Source organism: Alosa pseudoharengus, unplaced genomic scaffold, assembly GCF_046254945.1.
Source record: "Alosa pseudoharengus isolate Yale_2024_CS ecotype anadromous, Long Island Sound unplaced genomic scaffold, YU_APseudo_1.1 YU_APseudo_1.1_scf_7, whole genome shotgun sequence".
In the NCBI taxonomy this organism is placed as follows: domain Eukaryota; kingdom Metazoa; phylum Chordata; class Actinopteri; order Clupeiformes; family Clupeidae; genus Alosa; species Alosa pseudoharengus.
Window position 1 is genome coordinate 22,881,571 of NW_027468859.1, and position 18,064 is coordinate 22,899,634.

The 18,064-nt window shown below is 41.2% G+C and overlaps 1 protein-coding gene and 1 long non-coding RNA gene across 2 annotated transcripts; both read right to left on the reverse strand.

The window, feature by feature from the left end:
• Nucleotides 1–2,842: 2,842 nt before the first annotated feature.
• On the reverse strand, nt 2,843–14,237 carry LOC143109654 (SNW domain-containing protein 1-like). Its single transcript, XM_076272438.1, has 14 exons — nt 14,170–14,237; nt 13,088–13,241; nt 12,832–12,993; nt 12,134–12,229; nt 11,906–12,012; nt 11,611–11,715; nt 10,015–10,084; nt 9,784–9,849; nt 9,388–9,504; nt 6,677–6,818; nt 5,651–5,753; nt 5,017–5,134; nt 4,273–4,430; nt 2,843–3,179 (listed from the first exon to the last, which is right to left on the reverse strand). The coding sequence occupies exons 1-14, from the start codon at nt 14,181–14,183 to the stop codon at nt 2,987–2,989; spliced, it is 1,605 nt and encodes a 534-aa protein (XP_076128553.1). The 5' UTR covers nt 14,184–14,237; the 3' UTR covers nt 2,843–2,986.
• Nucleotides 14,238–15,112: 875 nt separating this feature from the next.
• LOC143109536 (uncharacterized) lies at nt 15,113–17,707 on the reverse strand. The gene is made up of 5 exons (XR_012983892.1): nt 17,619–17,707; nt 16,665–16,803; nt 16,352–16,408; nt 16,144–16,229; nt 15,113–15,932 (listed from the first exon to the last, which is right to left on the reverse strand). It is a non-coding gene; the product is annotated as an uncharacterized LOC143109536 (long non-coding RNA).
• Between the last annotated feature and the right edge of the window lie 357 nt (nt 17,708–18,064).

Consider the following 18,064-nt stretch of genomic DNA (forward strand, 5'->3'; position numbering starts at 1 on the left):
CTCGATGTTAAATTTGATGACTTTCGATGAAAATCCTGTAGATGGCGCTTGCCAAATCGAACAGAAATCGTCTAGTATTGTCTTAATTTTACGACATATATCCTCTTTTCGTCAATCTACTGTTTTGGTCTACTGTTCTACCTCGTGCACGAGCAGAGATGAAGCTGACTTTAACCTCGCTTGAATAAACGAGACCAAGATGCCGCTAACTTGAGTTAATGGAACGGCTTCAGCCCCAAGTGGAAGTCTACGCTAGTTCAAGCCAGGCTATTTCTGTTAAGCGCCGCCTTCATTAGCGAGGTTGATGGAATATCCCCCAGGTGTATGCTGTTCTGTTTATCTATAATCTAAACACATAAAGCAGGTACTTAATGTTAGGATGCTCAGAAGATCTTTTGCAATAATCATCAAGAACATTCAGATAGCCAAACAATTATATCCCTATGAAATGAAATGAATGAAATTACAAATGTGACCATGGATTTCGATTATGATTTATTGATGGTGGCTAGGAAACTTAAACTAAATGATCAAAGTGACTTGTTGGGTCTGTCTAGTCCTCTTTGACACTGCAGCAATTCTGATATATAATATATATTATATTATATTTACTCAGATTGTAAATTTGTAGCAAAAAGAAATGTGCTAGTTTTCAACTCACATAAATTCAAGAGTAGATTTTCCAGGGGTTTTCATTGGTAATGCTTATGCTTACAGTGGATAGTACAATCTACAAGAGGACATTTAATTATGACCGCCGGTTTAGTCAGATTTATTTTTTTTTTCGCATGTCCAAATTTCTGTCAATGATTCCCGGGACACTGAAAGACCGGGGTAGACGAAACTTGGTGGGCATGTAACCCCATATGGATAGCATGGAACCATCGTTTTTCGTTTTGATCTGTAGCCCCCCCGCTGGACTGCACCCCCCGAAAGGAGGGTAGGGCAGACACAGTTTTCTGTGAATATCTCGAGAACCGTAAGGTTTAGGAGGACCATCTGAATGCACGCCAAGTTTCGTGGAATTCCGTTCATGGGGGGCCACACAATAAATTCATTTATGTTACTATACACCAACTGGCCTGTAGGTGGCCGGAGACAGTTTTCTGTGAATATCTCGAGAACCGTAGGGCCTAGGAGGTCCACCTTTTTTTGGTATGTTGATCTCAAGGGGCCATGTCAACCCATCCCATTACCACTTATTTCATGTATAGCGCCACCTAGTTAAAAATTAAAAAGCAAAAAATTAGGTGTTTTCATTACAATATCTCTGGCTGACATGGTCAAAACTGCACGAAATTGAAAGTGTAGGATCATTATGACACCCTCCGAATGCATGCCAAGTTTTGTGTACTTTCGTTCATGGGGGGCCTTACAATAAAACAATTTATGTGTACATTTAGTGACGTACACCAACAAGGATTCCCGGGACACTGAAAGACCGGGGTACACAAAACTTGGTGGGCATGTACCCCCACATGGATAGCATGGAACTGTCATTTTTCGTTTTGATCTGTAGCCCCCCCCGCTGGACTGGACCCCCCGAAAGGAGGGTAGGCCAGACACAGTTCTCTGTGAATATCTTGAGAACTGTAGGGCCTAGGATGACCATTTTTTCCGTATATTTGCCTCCAGGGGTCATGTTAGCCCAGTTCATGTGCACACATGTGCACAAACAGATACACACACACATTCACAGTAATCATGACACATACTCACACAGTAGACATATGTACGCTTCCATGCACAGGTACATACGCAGGCACACACACACACACACACAAACATAAACATAACACAAACAATCAAGAATTTCTCATAATTATGAACAGGCAAGATGGAGGTGGGGTTGTATAAAATGAATTTTACATGTGAAATCTATGAACTAATCATGTTTTGGTACTTGTTGTCTAGCAGATACCAGTGAGAATTGAGTGTGGATAATGCAATTTAGTGAGACAGTTAGAATCATATAGGCCTTTCAGCGTGATTTCTTTTTGTGGAAAAAATGTGCTGGACTGGGCGGCGGTCATATTTTGTATCGCTCTGCGGTACATCTAGTTTTCAATGCAAATTGAGCACATTTTTAAGGGAAATTATCAAATCTGGACAAACTAAATTGGCAATAGATTCGTCAACGGAGTACCTCTCATTTTTCTATAACTGGGGAGTTGTCCAACTGTTTAATTCCTCAAACTATTCCCTGTAATATGGAAACAGCTTTGTCTTCACTGTTGCTCGCTCATTACTGGCCATGCAAACACAATTCACTAACATGGTCAACAATAAGTGTGTAATTGCACTGGTCTTTGGAGCATGCATCTTTTAAAACTTCAATTAGGCAAAAAATAGCTGGCTTGAGGCAACATTTTGGCACAACTGTGTTTCGACCCAAGCATACAAAGAAATCAGGCACAGATCTTTGTATTCATCTCATTATCTAGTTATAACTTCTAAAACATTGTCAAACATAGTCCAATCTAAAAGGGATAAGTATCGGTTTTGAAAGGAATGACCATTTCACGTCTGACAAGATCCTCTGGTCAATGTTATATTGCTATTGAGAAAAGATTGCTTCACAGTTGTGGCCTTTCCATGTACAAATTTATTGGGTGAGGGAAGGAGTTTCAGACTTTCTATCAACACTTAAACAGAAACACATGGTTATATGCGGGGAATCCAAAAGAATATACCTACTGTTGAAAACAACATTAAAAGAACAGGAATGATAAGATAGGGATGGGGGATGTATTTGTCTTACAAACAACTACAGAGCGTTTTGACTTAAAATACACATTTTACGATTCGGCTCAGTAGCCACGTGTGACAATGGAGCACGTGGAGCGAACAAAGATCTACTCCGAGGTAACAGCACAAGAAGTCCTTGGTATTCCCATGGGCGGGCTCAGGTCCTATAACAACACACAAAGTAGAGATGCTATGGAGGTGTGGACATCTCTCCAGGGCGTTGGCTAGGCTGTGCTGCTCACTCCTTCCTGCGCTTCTTCTCGTGGTCGTAGTCCTTGGAGCGGCCGCTGGTGGAGGGCCTCTTGGAGCCACCATGCTGCTTGGCCTCCTCCAAGAACCTGTCCAGACCGAAGGGATCCTCCTCAAACTGGACGGGTCCGTCCCGGCGAGGCCCACTGTCTGCACCAGAGAACTCACGATCCGGCACAAACCTGGAGACAAACAGAGACAGACAGAAAGAGATGAATGTGTGATGTTAGACAATATCTCACAAAGTGCTCCCACTTTACTTGCCGATACTGATATTTCTACCACAAAAATAATTATTAGGCTAGCATAAAAATGCAATGAATTGGAACACGTTTTCTTTTTTTCCAATAAGCTTAAAAATAAATAATAGTATCACATAAAATATGTAATATTCAGGCTATTTTAAACTGAAATGTCTCCACATTTCATTTCATTGTCACCTCATTTCATTTCAACAAATTACCAACAAGATTATTTTGCACTGGCACCACATTATCTCTAACCTAGAAATATCCAGACAGACACTTTCACGAAGTGAATAAAGTCTGGCAGCTCTTGATTGGAAAACGTTTGCAACACTTGCATCGCGACGAGCACTAACTTTAAAATCATTGGTCCAGCCTTACCAATCACATTGATCAGAGATTCCTAACGTTAACTCCCTCCACGGAGTTTTGTTTACTTCTCCCTCAACTCCCGGTGAAGTGCAGAGCTACAGCAACACGCTAGCCACCAAGTGTGTGCCACTTGCACAGGTTAGACGAGCTATAGTTTCATGGAGAACCATTTATGCGATGGTATTAGGCTGCCTAGATTCAACACAGATCCATAAATCTTGCTAACTATGCGCAGTGGCAGTACATGGAAGCATAGGCGTTCTTAAAGTAGCGGTTACGCTACAGTGTTTTATGGGAAACCGTGTAATTGAGTGGTATTGAGCATACCCAAAATGCTGCTACACAAAAAATGTAAAAGTGGCTGGGGCATCTTCTATGCCAACTTTGTCAGACTCGTCAGTCATGCTGGCTAATGTTAAACACTACTCCACGAGACAGATTTTTACCTTGACGAGAAATATTGTGACCTTGTAGTATCGTGAGATGTCGTGGCACGAGATCACACCCCTATTTTTCATATTAAAATACCAAAACCATACCGTTACCGTGGCACAAAAATGTTGCATCCTGAGTGTGTGACTACATTTTACATGGAACCCAACCAAAACAAACCAACAAGTTTCCCAAACAATTAATTCCTAAAATGGGAAGGCCAAACCTGTTGTTCTTCATAAGGGTGTCCACATCGTCCCCATAGATGTCCTTGTCCGTGTTCTTGCTAGGCCTGTAGATGTTCTGGGCCATTGACCTGTCTCCCCTGAAGGGCTGGTCGTACACTGTGTACTGGTCATCATCACCAAAGCCACTGTCCATTCCCTGGAAGCCATAGAGAAAGAGAGAAAGGGTCAACACACAAACAGTGGGCATCCCAAAATGGCACCATTACACAGGTTGACTTTGGTGCCAATAAAACTGTGTTTAAAGAACACCAATACAATTATTTTTGTTGTTGTTTTGTTTTATGTTTAACATATAAAAGCAATCAATCACAAGTCACAACCTAACATACAGATTTGTTGCAATGAATTAATCGGAAAGAGGCTATTACTGTGTCTGCAAGTCTTTCATAAATTCTCCAGCCTAATAAATAGTTTGAACAACTGGACGTTGATTGCATGACACAAACAAATGATTGCAAAGAAACACGGCAAACTGACATTGACCTGAAATTCAAGCTCACACACTAGACCATGAAACCAGTATTTGGGTCTTAGGAACCATGATCTCATTTGGTCACGGTACACTAATGTGAAGCGTACACCATATTTTCAACATGACAACAAGCCCAAGACAAACACCATCATACACCACTTCACAGTGGGCACATAAAGCTGAAGTGTCATGTGAGAGTGATAGTGGCAATCAGACACAAGGTGCGGTAAGCTGCAATAGAGTGCATTACCTTGCTTTGGTTGAAGAGCCGCTGGTCATACTGGGCCTCACTGGAGGTGCGCGGGTTGGGCTGGCCCAGAGCTATGAGCTCACTGATGTCTCGGTCCTGGTCCCTCTGCAGCTTGGACCTGTTCAGAGGAAAACAGTCAAAGAAGTGTTCAAGATGATGGGAAGGATAGGGCAAACACCGTCTCAAGAACCGTACTCAGGGTAATGGTTCTCTAGTCGCATTTGTCATATTCTGAAATGGTGTGTGTGTGGCAAGATAGGGTAATTTTCAGAGGATTATCTGACTGTTGCATTTTTTAAAACTAGAGCTTGCTGCATACATTAACAACTAACACTCCCATGGGGTTAAAGTGCAAGTCTGGCAGCTTCCCGACTGAAAGTGACAAGACCTGAATGGCAGAACAGGGAGGTTCTCAAATTTACATTAACCCCCTACATCACTCGGAACGAATTCATTTAATACAGTTCAGAGAGCAAATGTGATCACGTCCTGGTTAGGGGATTCTGGGGGCATATTCTTTCTTTTAACCCCTGGCTGATGATTTGTGCCCTGGAGGCTCCGACTGGAATCTAATGTGGGGGGTCAGGCATGAATGATTGAGTGGGCGGTGGGTGGGTTTAAAAATGCATGTTACCTCTTATCGGGTGCGGCCCGGGAGATGTTCCTGTCGTGCTGCCGCTCTTTCCTCCTGTCGTGGCGGATCTCGTCACGCTCCCTGGTCTCGCCATCTTCGCCACCTGCCGGGGGCCACCGGGACAGGAGGAGGAAGGAAGGAGCAGGTGGACGAGAGAGAGAAAGAAAGAGAGAAGGTCCGACAGAACGTACACAGGGATGGACAGACAGATAGAAAAAAGTGAACAGGGCCAACAGATAAAGGTACACAGACACAAAAAAAAAAAGAGAGAAAGAGTGAGACAGGAGTGTGAACAGGGCCAACAACACAAACAAAAGTACAGCCTAATCGCCCTACACACTGTAGCAACATTTACTCATTAGCCATGTTTACATGGACACTTTTAATCCGATTAGAAACGGAATAACGACTCAATCGGAATAAAAATTCTCATAAACACCTCAATCGGAATAAAAATGCCTGATCCGATCAGAATTTTAATCAGAATGAAAGTGGTGGTGTAGTCCATTCCTATTCCGATTGAGGAGCCATGTATACGGTAAATCAGATTGCTTGCTGTATCTTCAAGGAATAGTACTGTAGGCGACAATGGCTATTCCGATTAAAGATTCTAAAGCGCTTGAGAGCACCTGATTGGTGTAAACAGACGGCACAGATTTATCAATCATAAAAGTTTAATCAAAATGACAAAAAAAAAAAAAAAAAAAAACTGTCCATGTCAACATGGCTAGTGTCACAATCAAAGCACACCTCTCTTTCTTCTAAAGCAAATTAACTTAACTGACTTGGTGAGCCATCCTCTTAACCAGTGATACAGTACATGTGTGACTATGGTTGAACTCCCTGACTGGTACAACGTGTGCACCAGACTTTCAAGTGCCTGTTCAGTTACGTAAACCCTTGCCCTCCCTCACCGGTCAGTGGAGAACATATCTGTTTGTTTGTTTTGCTTGTATGTGCGCGCGGTGTCGACAGGAGGTCAGGCTGTGGTGTGACCAGGGAAGCAGCGGCGCAGCAGTCGCGTACCTTTGTCTCCGTGACTCTTGATCCCAGCCCTGCGGTCGCGAGCCATCTGAGCCAACTCGCGCAGCTTCTCCTCTTTCTTCTCCTTCTCCTTCTGCGCCATCTTCTTCTCCACCTGGGCACGCATCTCCACCGCCTCTCTGGCCTGAGGGGGAAAACATCATCGTTTAAGAAAGATAAAACTTACATTTCATATGGCCTCTTCTGTAATCATTTAACTGCGACTGCTCATACTTGGTGAAGTAGTATCCACTTCATGTTAAATGGACAAGGACTTTAGTGTTGGAATTCCATAATGGTTCATTCAAACAGAGGCACTTGCTTTCAGACAATTAATAGCAATTCTTAGGTAGACTCCTGCAGTGATGCTGCATTTCAGAGTAATACTACACTCTCAACATCTGTACTAACCCATGTAGGCCCTACTGAGTTATTTGGTCACATTTTACATTGCAGTCAATTTGGTATAATGATAGCTACACATTCTAATACATGTAAATGCACAGTCATTGAGTAACGATTACGTTTCCAGTATAAGTATAAGTATATATACTCTTTTGATCCTGTGAGGGAAATTTGGTCTCTGCATTTAACCCAATCGGTCAATTAGTGAAACACAAACAGCACACAGTGAACACACAGTGAGGTGAAGCACACACTAATCCCGGGGCAGTGAGCTGCCTGCTTCAACGGCGGCGCTCGGGGAGCAGTGAGGGGTTAGGTGCCTTGCTCAAGGGCACTTCAGCCGCGGCCCACTGGTCGGGGCTCGAACCGGCAACCCTCCGGTTACAAGAGTGCTAACCAGTGGGCCACGGCTGAAGTGCCCTTGAGCAAGGCACCTAACCCCTCCTGTTTCCATGTACACCATATTCCGATTAAGGATCATATTCTGCTTATGCCAATATTCAGAATAAGACGTTTCCATGTGTAACAGAAATGGAATATTCCCGTTTACATGTTAATCAGTTTGCTGAATATCAGTATCTGCGTCATGACATCTCCATTCTTCATTCATGGCTGCAAAATAGGTGTATAGCCGCTATTGTTCTGCATTTTAGCTGTATAATAGGCCGCTTTGAGGGGTTTTCACCAATTCTTCATCTGTCAGTAGTGAGCGCAAAACCTGCATCTTTGAGCATTACGATGCTCCCACCCATCGTCCATCCTGACATTAAAACTTTGTTTTTTTACATCATTTGAGACATCGTCTTCACTCTAGAAGTGCAAACTTTTTGCCTTTATATGTAGGGTTGGGTATCGTTTGGGTTTTATCCGATACCGGTGCCTGAACCGGTACTTTGTTTTTAAATTAAAATAGTCTAAAGAATGAATTGCTTTTTTTTATTGATAAGACAAATTTGAACATGAAATTGAACTGTTATATTCAATTCACTATCAATATCTCATTGCTCCTACGCATAATACATTTAAGCTTGCCATGGATGCACACACAATGGTAAGCTCTGCTTTCAAGTTTATCCAGTGTAGGCGGTTTGCCATAAGGTATGTTAAAACCACTTGCCATATAACTGCCAGGTCATGGACAACAGCATTTGCAAGCAAGCTAATCTAACAGGGACTCTACTTTCCAGTTAATTCAGTGTGCTCCAAAATGCTTCAAGAAATGTCATGTCTTCCCCCATAACACGCAATAGTTTTGAACATGTTAGGCTACATTATGTTGGTGTTGAAGTGTTTAGATTCCCAGCGCTAGTAGCCTATAGCATTTTAACAGCAATGGCTATGCGCTAACACCAGTCAGCTGAGTTTAATTAGCGATAATGTAAGGTTCCATAGCCTCTTTGATAGCTCAATGACATCAGGTATGTAACCTACATATTTATGTTTTTGCCAGCTAACTTTTAACATGATCTTCATATTCAGATGCTATATGGGCCTCATGCACATGAAAGATTAACATGCCATTATGTTTAGAACACACCGTGAAATAAAGTTTTCACCTTACAACTTTGCTGATAACATTTCAAATAAATGCCAGTTAGCGCATTAGCAAGGATATTGTGTAACGTATACTGTTGATGTTGTTTCATAGCCTTTTGCTTGTGTGTAGTTAGGCCCACTGCTAGGTTTTGACAGGAGCTCGTGATATCGCTTTAAACACTGCCTAGTCGCCTATGTGGGTCCCTCTGGTTTATACATCCAGTGTTTATGTTAGCTAACTGTATCTGGATGTGTTGCTATCAGAGCAAGAAGTTAGAGATGGCGCATGATATGCAGTGATGCATACAACAAAACAAACAAAACAAAAAAAAACGCGATTTAAGCACCGAAATGAGGCACCGAAATCCAAGTTGTTATTCGATGCAGTTAGTACTGTTTGCGTCGGCACCGGTGCCATATTAGAACCGTGTTTTGGTGCCCAACCCTATTTATATGACATTAATCAGGTTATGGCAGCTGGAATAAGGCGTTTACATGAGTCATGCGCAATCGGAATTATTATTCCGAATAAAACAGGAATATGGTGTGGATGGAAATGTAGTCAATCATTAACATGTTGATAGATGTTATATACAAATAGCAGGGGATTAATGTACCATTACACACAGATATTCAGGTCTAGTTCAGTTCTAGGACATTTAACAGTGTGATTTTTACATAACAAGGTCATAATGCCAATAGTACAGACTAGAGTGCCACTGATACTATTCACAACAAACTTTTTCATAGATAAAAATCACTGCTTTGCTTACTTTTCTGTCTGCTATGTACAAAGCCTCTGCCAGCTTAGCAAAGTTCTCATTGATGTGAACCGTCTGCAGGCCTCTTCCATCTGCAGCCAAGCGCTTGTCCAGAGGGATCGTGTAACCCTGAGAGAGAGAGGAGTATGCCATGCCAATGTTAACCTCAGCTGTCAATACAGCACATCTGTGGCCTTCAAAATTATTAATGAAGATTCTTATTCTGGGAGTGAGAGGCCGAGAGAGAGAGAGAGAGAGAGAGAGAGAGAGAGAGAGAGAGAGAGAGAGAGAGAGAGAGAGAGAGACAGAGAGAGAGAGAGAGAGACAGACAGAGGCCAGAAGAGAGAGAGGCCAGAAGAGAGAGAGACAGAGAGAGAGAGACAGAGAGAGAGAGACCAACAAACAAACCTTTGCGTTCTTCCAGTTGGAGATACATGGAGGTATCTTCCACTCCTGCTGCTCTTTCACGGTCATCTGGGAGAGATGGAGAGAGAGAGAGAGAGCAAGAAATGGAGAGAAAGAGTGAGCGAGTAAATGTAACAACATATTGTGCACTTAGCCTTTGTCTCCATTAAGAAGCTATGTGTAGCCTTCCCCAGGGGTATCGCCATATGAAACACATGAATAGGCCGGCTTTACCTTCCTGCTGGGGGAGTGCATGACTGGAGCAGGGGGGGATGGGGGTCCACGAGGAATCTTCTTGTTGATCCTGCACAGAGAGAATATTCAACCATTAACCACTTGAGATGCATCACTCAGGCAGGGCTGTACGTTAACTTTTTTTGCAAGTAGCACTGGTGCTACAGAGGTTAAAAGTTTTGTAGCACCAGCCACAAATTCTGTAGCATCGATATAAAACCTCTAAAATCTCTAAAAACAATCAGTTCAGTCATGTAGTTGTAAACATCTCACCTGGCTACATTGTGTTTGAGATGAACAAAAGCTATCAGCATGATATGTTATTTGGTTGTTGTGTTTTTGTAAAAACAAAAAAACAATCCATGACAGTTCCATGCAGTTAGACTTTTCAATGGGTATCAGGAAGACAGGTCATGCCATTGATTTTTTGTTCATTTATTTTTGAATAAGTAGAAGATATGCTGAAGATTTTATTCCACTAAGATTTAATTCACGTTTAGTTCATATATATCAAGTTTTTAAATTAGTGTAACCCTACATTTAACCTTATTGTCATTGCACGAGTGAAATACCGTAATTACATCTAACCAGTGGTGCAAATGAGTAGGCTAACGGACATGTCAAATGCATCCCTATACTGTTCCATACACATAGGCTACAATAGGTAGCCTACTAAAGATAGCTGAAGGTCTGTGGCTAACGCAGTCGTAATTAAAGTGTCGTGAAGGTTTTTCCGGAACCGATCTTGTATAGGTTATTAAGCACTACTAAGCGAGACTGTTGCGCATGAAGTGGGCTCATATTTAACAGATAGAAGTGAACGTCCCGGTGGACTTTTTTCTTCTAAGTTTTAGATCTAAATGGTGCTGTTTGGTTAAGTTGTTCGTTTTAAACTAAACTAAAAATGCAAAGCAACAAGGCGATTGCCACAAACTTCTACCTCTGCTTGACTAATCTAATCACCTCAGCCCGGCCCGGTCGGAAGATACTTTCGCTTTAGGCTAAACATAGCTATCACTTGTTTGATTCGCGAGGATAATTTGAAAGGTGTTTTTTGGTTTGGAGTTGGATTGTTTGGATACTATGCCTACAAACAAGTAGACATAGTAGATACATATAATCGCGTAGACTGTAACTAAGTTGAAATCAAAGTAGCCTCTCACAGAAGTAATCTATACATACGCACTTCAAACAAACAAACAAGCGTTTCACCGGGAGCCTACACCGGGCGCGTAACGAAGAGCTCCGTTTGCGACGCGCAAAAACAGAAGAAGGGTCTATTTTTTTTTTTTTTACGTAGCCTACGCGCCGCTATCACATCTGGTGTAGCCAGTTGCACTGATCACAGTAGAAGGTAATTGCTGTAGCCTCCCTGTCAGTCTCACACGCATGCATTGTATTGCCATAAGCAAAACTGTATACTGTAGCACCAGTGCTACGTTGGTAAATCATCCATCGCACAAACTATTTTTTTTGTAGCATGTGCGACATATATGTCGCACTGTACAGCCCTGCACCCAGGAACACTTCCCAGTTTCATGCAAACACATTATATAATAAAGAACGGGAAATCTTGAGAGATCAAGCAGGCCTTACTTGAAGCGTGGAGGCTCCATAGGATCCTTCTGCATCTCCACCATGCGAATGACTCGCTGCTTGGCTCCCGAGTTGAATGCCACTCCCTGCTGTGAAGGTGTGTACCTGAATAGAAACACAATAGTATTTTCAATCTGATTACTGCACAATAGTGCATCTAAAATAAACAGTGCGCATCTAAACATACTGCATCTTTGTACACAATACTCAATGCATTTTGATTACCCTACCAGGGGATATGCGAGATGCCCTGTGGGGGGTATGGGGATCTGTGAGAGATTGCACTATAGCCTACCTAATATACTGTGCTGGGGCCTGCTTATCTGCTGCACGCACAGGCATGGCAGCGGCAATCTTCTGCGAGACCTGCTTGTCCAGTGCAGCACGCGTCTTCTCTGTGAGCTACGGAGGACAGATAAAGAACAACACACCACATAAAGTGACAGTTCCTCAGTAGAACTATCAGTAATTGGACATTGGTCCACACAAGTCTGTGGGAAATGAACGCTGTCTCAAAACTCACCTCCTTCACAGCCTCCTCATCGGGCCTCTGAAGCTCTGGGGCATCGTCGTTCAAGACTTCCTTAGGAAGTAGGTCTGTGTATTTGCTGAAGATCACCTGTAATCAGATGTAAACAAGCAAAAACAAATTACAAATGCTACTGATATCATTCATCACAACCCATAGATAGATGCATGTACATCACACATCTTAAATGTGGGGCTGCAACAGTGCAACCAACGATTATTTTCATAATTGATTCATCTGTCCATTACTTACTGAATTGTTGGATCAATAAAATGTCAGTAAATGGTCAAACAAAAATGAAATGTCAATCACTAGGTGGGTTTACATGGACAGTTTTTTTTTATCATTCTGATTAAACTATTCTGATTGAAAAATATGTGCCGTCTGTTTACATGGGGTACGTTTTACTCTCAAGCGCTTTAGAATCAATCAGAAAAGCCGCTGTTGCATACTTTTCCTTGAGGATACAGTAAGCAATCCGATTGACTTTATACATGGAAATTAAAATTATGATCGGATCGGCAGTTTTATTCCAAACAAGGTGTTTTTATGTGAAATATCTATTCCGATTGTAACCGTAATACGTGTCCATGTAAACTATTAACAAAGCAGTTGGAGATTATATCAATAGTTGACAACTAACCAATTAATCAACCTAAATGTCCAACTGAGATGTGTGAGGGTGGTTATACCTTGTCTTTGCCCTGGCCCTGCCTGGCAATGGCATCATACTTGATCTTGCCCTCTGCATCCACCTGCACTGCCAAGGCATTGGAGGTCTTCTTCTTCCTACCCATTTCCAATGGGTACTGGGCAACATGGATTTCTGGAAAAGCACCTCCATCTCCAAAGTCCTACAACACAAATACCCAAACACACACACTAAACCAAACTGTACACATACCCCTCCATTACACACAAGGCAGATGTTAAATTTGTGTCTGGTACCTCAAGTGAGCGGGGGACCCATGATTTTCTGAAGCCATAGGGGGGTGGTTCTCTGCGGGAGGACACGAGTGCCGTAGAGTGAGACCTCTTGGTCCGGGTCCGTTCCTCGGCCTCCAGCTGGTCCTGGGACAGCTGCGTAGGCGCCGGTAAAAAGCTACAGAGAAAAACATCCGTTTTAGCCAAGATATCTTGAATGGACCATAGACAGTAAAAGATAGGGTATGGACAGACCAACAAGTTCAGGATGGACGCAGAAATAAGTTAACGCAACTTTTATAACGCAGTCATAACTGACTACAGTAACTAAAGTTAGCAATGCATGTATACTAGCGAAATGGTAAATTGTCTAAGATGGCTGTATAAGGCCTGCTCTTAATGTGACTTCTCAACGCACATTGACAAAAAATTGTGCGGCTGCCTAAACAAACACCTTCATTGACGTTAACCTGACGATGTGTATGCGTGCCGATTTGGTGACTAGCTCACCACTTGCACTGCTAGTCAGTTCTTATTTTGCTACATTTCAATCTTTTGTCTCAATCCAGCTATACTTTTGAGGGCAACAAAACACAACAAAAAGATCAGGCCCTGCTAGTTGTTACAAGCTGACAAACATCCACTGCGACTGAAAAGAACGGCAACTGTAACATTAACGTTGGTTAAATTAGCAACATTAGCCATAGCTATCTACGTAAGCTGTTATCGTTACACGCACCTAAGTTACCCGCAAATAGTTAAACAACTATGACTAGCTCGTACATAAACGAAATAGTTGACACGCTATAAACAAATGGTGTCAGAAGTCATGATGAGTAATCAAAGAAACCGGTACTTTAGCCATGTCGCAAAGTCAAACATTATCCTATCGCTAGTTAACTTGCTAACGTTAGCATGCTATTACAAAGACTTGCACCCACAGGCCCATGGATATCGGCTACCACAAAAATCAGATCAGAACAATACACATCTTGTCCATTTACGTTACATGTAAGTGTTACGTGTATAATAAATGAAACTATATTCAAGAACCAATCGGTAATAAGATTTACAAAAAAAAAGCAAGGCCTGTGGTCAGGACTTACCTCGCTAGCGACATTTTCCTCTCTCTCGAATTTGACGTCACAAGATCTCGCGATATAAGAGTATTTATTCTGACATCATATCCATACCAGGGTGGAAGCAGAGCCCGTCTACCCTTATTATGACCGCCGCGCAGCGAAGCGGCGGTCATATAGGTTTAGTCAGATTTTTTTTTTTTTTTTTTTTTTTTCCCCCGCATGCCCAAATTTCCGTCAATGATTCCCGGGACACTGAAAGACCGGGGTACACAAAACTTGGTGGGCATGTAACCCCACATGGATAGCATGGAACCGTCGTTTTTCATTTTGATCTGTTGCCCCCCCCGCTGGACTGGACCCCCGAAAGGAGGGTAGGGCAGACACAGTTCTCTGTGAATATCTTGAGAACTGTAGGGACTAGGATGACCATTTTTTTCCGTATGTTTGCCTCCAGGGGTCATGTTAACCCATTTCATGTGCACACATGTGCACAAACGGATACACACACACACACACATACATTCACAGTAATCATACGTATGACACATACTCACACAGTAGACATATGTACGCTTGCATGCACAGGCACATACGCAGGCACAAACACAAGCACGCACACACACACACACACACACACACACCCACACTCATAACATAAACATGTACATGCACACATGCAAACAATTCAAGAATTTCTCAGAATTATTAACAGGCAAGATGGAGGTGGGGCGCTCTGCGGTACATCTAGTTAGACATTCTCTGATAGGCTTTGATAGAAAGACACTGTATTTTTTGTAACAGTCTATGGTTTTGACTAATGATGTTAATGATACACTGTGTGTAAGAGTGACAACAGTTTTTAGTGTTTAGGCTACCACATCTGAACTGCCCAAGGCTAAATAATTTCCTGCAGTCCCAAAAGCAAATTTTCTCTGCTTGGTTCCACTGTGGAGATGAGAACAACACTGTAAAAAATAATATGCCCTTTTAACTTAAAAAGGTTTGTTACCCCGCTGCCTTACGTTTTTGAGTTAACTTGACATAACGTTTTTGAGTTAACTTGACATAAAATTAAATTTGATTTAACTTATCTTTCTTAGTTAAGTCAACTGAAAATTTTACATAGACTCTTGTTGTGTCAAAAAAGCCATGTAAGTTAACTTGATTAATTTACATGTTGTTTCAAAATAGAATCATTAGTTGAAATAAATTTGTTCAGACATGTATTTTCCTTGTTAGTTTTATTAACTTTTAAAAACTTTTATACTTATTTTTTTCAAAGAGAGGATGCACATCATAATATTGAAGAAAAAAACAAAAACTAACTAAAAATACACAGGTGGATGTACAGCACATCAAATTTGGGGGGGAAACCCATTATGCTACATTAGAAAAAATAATCTGAAAACACACATAAAAACAAATCAAAACTGAGGACCAAGTCCAAGTTCTAGGGAAGGTTGTTGTACTACTCTTTACCAAGCAGCCTGTTTTGGAGAAAGCAGCTGCAATGTTCATGTGAAGAGGAGCTCCTTCCAATGTTCAAGAACAGCTTTTGTACTTCAAACGTGAATTTTAGATGCTTCGGGTAGTCCATATTGAGACCCATCAGTCCAAAGAGTTCAAAGGCCTTTGGAATATTGGAAATGTCCATGACGATAAACTGTTCCTCCAAAACAAGACATATGTGATTGATTTTGTAGAACTACGCATTTGCTGCAGTCCTCATACACGATCAGGATCCCCACACTGGTTTCTTTTAAGACATCTTCAACTGGACCAGTTGGCTGAAAAACAAATCACCAGAAAGGTGAATATTTAACTCATTACCAGGGACATGCTTTTATTCTATTACAGTTTAGAACAGTTAAAATAATCTGCTTAGTTCAAATACAATGTTACATGCTTTATAAAATGATGAGTTTCCATCTGTAGAGCATGTCCTTGTATTTCAACCAGTGCTTCCAAATCACATTTAAAGTCATTTGCTAAACCTACCTCACAGGTCTTTAGAATGCTGGAAGTATCTTGACGAAGAAAGTGGGGCATGCCAAGCAGGTTGTTTGCTTATTCTGGTTGGAATCCTGAAATGCAAAAGGAAACACACAAACGCAAACACAATGTTAAACAAAAACAAAATAGAAAAAACTCTGAGCTCATTAATATTCACATCATAGAATGCAGGAGTCATATGTTCAATACTTACATGAGCATCAAGCTATCTAAGAATGTCTTGGAGCTTGTGATGGCAGGGTCCCTTTTTCTGAAAAGGACAAGAAACATGGGCAGATATTCATCAAGTTCACTGAGGAAGGTTCTCAAGAGATCAGCAGACATCAGACAGTTGAATTCCGTGAGGATGCAGTGAATGCAGAATATGACAACAAAAAAGAAAAGATAAAAGACATTAAATCAATATTTTTGTGTTCATTCTACAGGCAATTCTGTTAATACCTGGTGACACTATAAAATAAAAAAAAGTAAATTGTGTGTAGAAATGTCCGTTGAGGTCAACTTGCCTTCTGAAGGTGATAAAACAAGCAGAGCAAGGGGCAAAAGTGGCTGTGCTGTCCGTGCTTCAGAGTATATCTTCTGATGACCCTCTGATTCCGCGTTGAAAATGGGCTCAGTTTACAGGTCCACTTCATTAACACTCTTCTGTAACAGAGATAAATTACAAGCATCTGAGATTTTAATGCACAAAAATGTGTTTGTAAAAGCATTAGGCCTATTGAGATATCTGTTAAACATTGATACATGGCCTACATTATAATACACAATATTATTCAGATTTGAATGAGGACTTTCTATGAACACTGTAAAAATGCTTAGGTAACTTTTATCACCTATACTAAACATAGTGAGAATGAAGTCATGCTTAATAAAGATATGCTTAATGGGTTCATAATAATATTCTACATTTATGTCCACTGTGCTAAATAGCATCGGAGATGGTTGATATAGGATGTAGGCTACTAAAGGATCTTTGATATTGACTCATTTCTTGCCACACACTCTCAGTGCTGTTTTTAAAGTAAACTTTTGGCTCAAACTGTGAAAACAAACATATCACCCTTACTAATCTGAATTAAGGTTAAATTGTCATTAGTCCTTGTGAAGGGAGAACATGCTCATGGACAAGAGAAGCTTCCGTTAGTTAGCAGGCTAGTTCGTACCCATCTAAGTGAATGTATGCAAATAGATAACCACCAACCAACTTGGCTTGCCTTAAACAAACAAACAAAAACATCTCCTTAGCTACAAGGGGAAATAACCATAAGGAATAGAGAAAAGACTTGTTTTCTTCAAGTGGCTTGGTACATTACAGCATTATGATAGCTAGCTTTTACTGGTACTAGCGAGATATGTGGTTAAGCGAAAACATCTACGAAATGCAAGTGTTTCATCCAATTATATGGAAATAGTTCTACTCATTCAATTCATTGAGTGGTTGTGTACTAAAGTTTACTCACCAAAAACACTGAATATTGACGGATTACGTCGGATGAAAGTTGAGACGATTCCTCCATGTGCTTTTCTTCCAACAGGGCAAAGTGATGTAAACAGGTCTGGCCAGAGGTGGCAGTAACGAGCATGTGTCGTGTTTTGTTAGGGCTACTTGTTCATTTAAGTGAAGACAACAAAGTGCTTGTTCATTGAACTTAGAACAAAGTTGAATCAGTGAAAACTTAGTAATTTTTTTTGACTCGACAATTTTCACAGAGTTTAGTTATATTAACTAAACAAATTAAGTTAAAGCAACAAAACCACAGTATTATTTTTTACAGTGAATGATGATTCTATCATCATTATCTGTAGCAGAGAAAAAGGTGGGGAACTGGATGTGAATATCTTGCTGTATGGAATGAATAGAGACATACAGAATGCAGAATGTTTGCATTTACATTGGCTGCTTTGC

Bases quoted from the DNA above. Each gene is read 5' to 3' on its own strand.
- LOC143109654 (XM_076272438.1), bottom strand. The intron at 10,085-11,610 runs GTAAGGCCTGCT...CTCTCTGTGCAG, and splicing joins ATGGAGCCTCCACGCTTCAA to GATCAACAAGAAGATTCCTC. The intron at 5,135-5,650 runs GTAACATGCATT...TCCTCTGAACAG, and splicing joins CGGGCCGCACCCGATAAGAG to GTCCAAGCTGCAGAGGGACC.